Below are 6,622 nucleotides of genomic sequence, written 5' to 3'. Positions count from 1 at the left end.
GGGCTAAGCTCCATAGCCTGCTGTGCACACCTCTATTTTGTATTCTCTCTTTTTCCTTTGCCACACGTAATCCCATTATGACGGACAGACAAAGAAAAAAAAACTTAAAAAAAAAAAAAAAAAAGAGAAAAAGAAAAAAATCAAAGTTGAGTCGCTCGCTTTCCAAAACGTTAACCAGCCCTAAGTGAAGCCGGTGTTTATTTTCCCTAAAAGAAGTCTCTGTTTGGCTTTTTTGGTGTCTCGCAGGTTAGTGCAGAAACGTAACTCATGCATCAACTGCGGTTAGACAGATTTATGACACTTTGGGGACATGCTCTTTCCTCTCCCTGCGCTGCTGCCGACCGCTTACATTTTGCAAATCAGTGCGTTGCCGTGGCAACGGGCGCCCCCCGGCCCCCCCCCCCGCGGTCCCCGCCCCGGTCCCCCCTCGCCGGCGGGTCCCGCGTTCGGCCGTCATGCGGTCAGCAGCGTGCGAGAGCCGGGCGCAGCCCAAGCCGGCGGCGGCGGGGAAAGCGAGCGACAAGCATGAAGGCTATGGGCAGGGAGAAGGTGGGGACATGCGGGACGGGGCCCCCGGCCCCCCCGTGCCAGCGGCGACCCCCTCGTACCCCCCGCCCCGGCGGTACTTACTTCCCCCTGGCTTTGCCATTGGTTACCTAGGTGGAGGTTACATGTAGTGCCACTGCCCCTCCATGCCCATATTCATGCCCATTCCACTCATAGGTCCTAGAGGGAGATAAAAATCCAAGAAGATGCCAGAAAATGAGCACAGTCAACAGAGAGCACCAGAAGACCCCAGCAGGCACGCAGGCCGCCCGCCGCGGCGTTGCAGGAGACAGGCCAGGCGAGGCAGGCAGCGGGCACCGCGGCGGAGGAGCGGCGGGCCACCGGCGGCGAGCGCGGGCACGGCCCGGCGCCGCGCTCCCGCAGCCTTACCTGGCGCTCTGATCCCCATGTGCTGCTGCCCGTCCATCACGAAACCTCCCATCGGCTGCCCGTCGGGGTTGTAYGGCGTCCCTTGGCTTACTACAAAAGCGCAGAAGGTGGCTTTTTAGCGCGCGAGCGAGCGGGCCGAGGTCGTCGCAGCACGGCCGGCCGCGAAACACAGCCCCGCCGCGCGCCCGACCTCTCAGCWCTCGCGACGTGGGCCCCAACGAGGCAAGCGAAGCAGAACACAACCCCCCCTGCTTTTCCAATTTAGCGGCTGGGCTAACGGGCTTTGCGTACCGGTGGCCTCACTCCCCACCCACAGTTCTGAACGAAAGGTAGCAGCGCGGAAGAGCGAGCCGCGACGAGCCTCTGCTCCAGCTGCTGCTGCTGCTGCCGGCGTCAACGCTAAGACCTGCCGAGGAGCCGAATCGTACGGATCGAAGAGCCCCGCTGAAACCTCAGTGCGTGAGACTACGCCCGTGCGCGTTTGTAGGAGCAGGGCCTGAAACGCGCGCGTGGCGAATATGCACCTCCAAGGACAAAAGAATCAGATGTACTTGAGGAGAAAGCGCTGCCCAGGGGCACCTCGGACAACAAGTGACTTTGACAGAGTGCCACCAAGACTCGGGGACCAAAAGCAGCTCGGAGTCCCGTACTGTCCCTCACCGGTAAATACCCACGCGGAGCTGCAAGCCAAGGCTCCGGGAAGAACTGGCATGTGAAACGTATGATTGAGGGGAAAAAAAAAGAAAAAAGAAAACCCCACTAAAGACTAAAGGCAACCTCGAACACCCGGAGATTCCCGAAGACAGGTATTAGAAGGAAGAGACAAACAGAAGACCCAGGTACAAGTACCGTCACCCGAATTCTGGGTTTCGGCTCTACGTTAAAAGCCGGCTTCAGAAGTGAGCTGCCTTGGGTTATTAAAGCACATAAAGCTCTACCTCACCGAGCGGCTTTGAACTTTCCCGAGTCCCGCAAGCCGTTCTGACCCCTTTGCCCTTTTGACAGGTAATAAAGTTTACAGCAATTCCACACCAAGCCATGCACCAGGGAGTGGTGGCGGGAGCGGCGAGAGCTGGGCAAGGAAACTCCAGCCCCACGGAACTACGAATGACATTAACGCCAAACGTGTAGGGAAAGTCCGGTCATGGAGCACGTTCAGTTTCGTCTTCGGATTTTAAACGTTCCAAAAGTTTTTCRATGGTGTTAAAATGATTAGTGTTGTCATGAAACAAAGCTGGTTTTATTTGATTTGTCAATCACTCCCAGCATTCATGTCTCGTTTATTTACCAGGTAACGGACCTCCCGGTGAATGGCTTGAGGATGGTTTTCGCCCGCGTGACTTGAATACAGTTACTATGGGGGACTTGCCTGCTCGATTGGACTGGTCTATCATGGGCTGAACTATTCTTCTTCTAGCATTAATAAACCTGCAACAAAAAGAGTAAAGCAAACGGTTATCTGCGGGCAGCGTTCCCCACCGGCCCCACGCCTTCGCCGGCGGCCCGTGCGCGCGTTCGCGTGCTGCCCAACCCGCAGCCCCTGACGACCTTCGGGAGCGCGAGCTCGGGGCCTCCCAGCTGATTTACGTTTGCCCGCTTTTACCACGGTCGGACACCTCCATCTCATCTTTCCACGGGGGAATTAGCCGAGTTTGCGGGAAACTACACCCGCGCCGCTCTCTCCAGTTCGGAACGGGGGACAGAAAACGGGTGAAGACGGCGAGATGTTCGTCAGGGCATCCGCCACCTCCCCCTGATCAGCGACGCTGCTGGCTTCTGTGCCCCGGCTTCTTTCTCGCAGTGTTTTTATCCAAACCTTCCCCTACCTCTTACAAACCTAATTCTGTTTTAATGTCCACTATTAAGATAATGAACTGCGATGGCAGAACACCATCAAATGAGGGAACGTCTGGAGTTTTATCACCACTAAGTCACACTGCTGGGGACTTCGGAGCAATGCATTCCTCGTAGCCATTTCTTGGTGGGTTTTTTTCCCCCCTCCTTGCTTTATGCAAAGTCTGAGGGGTCAAGGCGAGGTCATAGCTTTACAGTAATTGAATTTATAATCCTGTTTTCTCCAGCTAGGCCTGACCATTTACAGCAAACATCTTGTTAAACTGTAATTACTGGACTACTGAAAATTCCCCACCAACAATGAAAAGAAGATCTTCTGAAACAAAAAAAAAGATCCAGTCTTTTGCAAAAATTCTTATCAGTAGCCCTACTCCTTGCCTTTTTTTTTTTTTTTTAATTTTAACCTCAGTTAGTGTCATAGTCGTTATTCTGGGAGGAGAAAAATATTCAAAATAAATTCTGTGCAAAACAGAACACTGAGAGCAATCACAGCTGTCACCTAGCCCCCTCTGTACACAGTCCTCATGGCATTAAAATCCAAAGTCACAAAAACATCATCAGCAAGCCTGTCTTAAGAACATCAGAAGAACTTCTCCCGTAGCCTCACTTAATCAGAAAAGGAAGTAAAAAACATCTGGAAAAAAATCTCCACCACAATGTTTACTATGTCACAAAGAAGTCTTCAAAACCAGCTTTTGCATCCTTCAAAGGAGATAAAAAAAAAAAGAAAAAAAGCATTCCTCGCTATTTATTTGCAAAGGAAAAGGCATGAGCTTGGGTAAAACCACCCTGTGCTTGCATAACGCAACGCTCACGTGCACAAAGGGATATTTCTTGCCCGCTTTCACTGCCTTGGCTTGGTTTGGCTTAGCAAGAGCTCTCCAAGCCCAGCGAAGGGGAGYGCGGTGGTCCTGCGGGGGCCGTCCGCCGCCCCGTGCCGCCAGGACCCGCAGCCCCACCACGTGCCCTCCGCCGCCCCACTTCCCGCGGTCGCAGACTAGCCCAGCAATTCCAGCCTCTTCATAGCCCCCAGTCCTGGCCGACTTCCCTTAAATCCTGCAAAAACTGATCAAGGTGTGAGTCCTAATCAGACCCATCTCCACCAAAGCTGCCTGGAYGGTTGCACCACGCAAAGGTGCAAACTCTGGGTGCTCTTCTGGAAATCTCACACCTGGATTAGGTCATCTGTTGTCAGCAACAGTATTGTAGCAATTTTTATGCACGCTTCTAATAAAAAAGCCTAAACTCCAGCAAATGGTGTTGCAAATCAGTTTATCATTATCTTGTACAAACCATGAAAATCAGAATCATGTGAGCAGAAGGTTAGACTAATTCTCCTTTCTCATTATAAGCACAGGTGTAGCACAAACACCATGTGAAATAAGCAATTAAAAAAATGTGTTTTTTTCCCCCATTAGCTGCCTTAGCTCCATGACCAATTAGAAAATTATTTAATATCTGTAATCGGCATCTGCAGAAAGCAATTTCCACAGTAACTCTCCTAAGTAAAACAACAACACCAAACCCTGGTGCCCCAGCCGTTTCTGTTACKGCGGCAGCACCAGGGAGAAGCACGAGGGGAGGCTTTTGGGGATCCCCCGAGATTGCCAGAAACGGGCATTTGCCAAAAGCTCTCACCCAGACCACAAAGAAGCCCTGAGCAGAAATGTGACGGACGTTCACCAGCACGCACACGCAAACTTTCCCACCTCCTCCTCCTTCCCCGCCGAAGCCCGAGCACTTTTAAGACGGCGGGGGAACAACATCGTTGCGACAAACCGTTTAGTCAGAACTTCCCAACTATCACCCATCGGAGGAGCCTGCAGTGCAGCGTCCCCTCACCTGTTTGCCCCGTACCAGCGCTCGGGGTGTCTGCTTTAAGAACATTTTACACGCAGGTACTTAACAGTCATCTTCTTCCTACGCAGTCTTGTAAGTATTTTATATAAGTAGCTGTTCTGCAAAACAGCCCTGTGTTTGGATGTCTTCAGGGTGAATTCAGACACAAGAACATTTCCCTTCTGGGCAAAATAATAAAATGACATTCTTGCTCCTCCCACTAGAAGTCAAACGGAGGTCAGCTCCCCATCCTTGTATCTGTTTAAATAAACTGGTCCAGCTGTTTGTTTCCAGGATGCCCTTTAACCTTCTGTCCCATCCTCCCTGCCTTTGTAACGCAACGCTCTCCTTTGCATTAGAGCCCATTCCAAACTACTATGCATTAAAAATAAAGGCAAGCATTCGCTTTCAAGTCTCTTCCTGCATCCCAAACCTGGAATTCGTAAGAACCCATCAGATTAAAACTATTAATGTGTCTTGCCTTCAGAGAACACAACACACTTCTGCTACATTTATAAATCGCTTTCTAGAATTCCTTGCAAGTAGAACTGTAAGTTAGCTACGGCCGGAAGGATATACAGGCACAGGAATCATTTCTTTAGCCTATCCGTTTCTTTCTCTGATAGCAGAGCTTTCGATCACTATTTGAATTTCCTAACTGCTTGTTTGAGGTAGCATCAGCAAAAATGGCGGAACAAAAAAGTTAGCAGAAAGACTCTCACTATCTCCTTTCCTATATGTGCATTAACCTCTGTTAAGGGGGAGAGACAAAGCTATAGCACTCTAATTTTTAGAAGTATACAGGAATCAGGACCTAAATCATCAGGCATTTTCATATTCAGTGCTACCCAAATTTAGTCTTCTCAAAATACAACTAAGCATAAAACCTCATAAAACACCTGCCCGACTTTACTCTTGGGAGTAAAGTTCCACACAGGCTTAAAGGTTTCCATAAAGAGAAGTGCTCCATGTATGGACAAATTTCCGCAGATGTGGAGGGTTTTTTTTCCCCCTTAAGCAGCAGAACCGACAGGAGCCCAAACAAAACAGGATCCTGGGGCGGACAAGCTGCACCCACCTCCCGGCCCAAAGGAAGCGGGGAGTTCGGCAGAACAACCCAGGCACCAATCCCTCTTACGTTTTTTTTTTTCTTTGCAAAGGGGAGGATCTGGCATGGGAGAAACATTTGAACAGTTGGGCAAACACAGAAGGTTAAAGCTGCTGATATTTATTATTTTTTGAAAGTTAACTTCTCCGTGCCCCTTCGGCTACATCAGCTTGTGCTTCTTCACCCCCAGGTCCCAAGCAGCTCCACCTGCGCAACCCTTCCTGGCTCCAAATGGGGTGAGTAGGAAACTCTCTTTGGGCCGGTCATGTTTTCCGGGGTGGTTTTGCCGGTGCCGGGGCAGGCGCGGCGGCGGTTCCCGCGCTCCGGGGCGCCGCGGCCGGCCCCGCTGCTCTTCCGCCCGCGCCTCGGCCGCCCGGCCCAAGCTTCGCTGCGTCTCCGCGGGGCTGCCGGCGACAAAAGGCTATTTTAGTTGGAAATTGGCCGCAATAATAGCAGCCAGAGAGCGAGGAGCTTCAGAGGGTCACGGAGCCACCCGAAAGGCTCATTTTGCGAGGTTCAGGTTACAGCCCGAGCGACATTTTCCACATAGGTCTGTTCTTTCTCCCTTGCCCTCGCCCTGCAGCCCTGCCGGCCAACTGAAACCAGACCTTCCTCCGCTGCGACGCTTCCCAACAGCCACCTTTGCTCCAGGATCAGCAGAAGGCTTGTGGGCACTTCCGATTTTCAGTTTTTGAATGGACTTCTCCACTACCAGCCGGCTGAAAGCAGATGCTGAGACTGAGCAGGATATTGGACTTCCTCCTCCCCTCGTCCTCCCGAACGGGAACCCGTCCACGTTACTCGAACCCGTCCACGTTACTCGCCTTCGGTGCGTGGAGTCTCGGGCTGCTCCCTGCCGACACTGTCCCACGGCACCACGAGCCC

At 51.8% G+C, this 6,622-nt stretch overlaps 1 protein-coding gene across 1 annotated transcript in view; it reads right to left on the bottom strand.

Moving 5' to 3' along the window:
* Positions 1-6,622, bottom strand: part of MEIS1 (Meis homeobox 1) — an 88,848-nt gene that overhangs the window by 1,594 nt on the left and 80,632 nt on the right. The window contains exons 5-7 of the mRNA XM_085308440.1: positions 2,302-2,364; positions 937-1,022; positions 631-726 (exon numbers count right to left, since the gene is read on the bottom strand). Coding sequence (XP_085164566.1) covers positions 668-726; positions 937-1,022; positions 2,302-2,364 — 208 coding nt within the window. The 3' untranslated portion in view covers positions 631-667. The remainder of the gene's footprint in view (positions 1-630; positions 727-936; positions 1,023-2,301; positions 2,365-6,622) is intronic.

The sequence above is a fragment of the Rhea americana genome, unplaced genomic scaffold (assembly GCF_003343005.1).
Source record: "Rhea americana isolate MKP2758 unplaced genomic scaffold, rheAme1 scaffold_276, whole genome shotgun sequence".
Classification (NCBI taxonomy): domain Eukaryota; kingdom Metazoa; phylum Chordata; class Aves; order Rheiformes; family Rheidae; genus Rhea; species Rhea americana.
The sequence above is the reverse complement of the archived record's forward strand: the minus strand, read 5'-3'. Positions and strand labels throughout refer to the sequence as shown.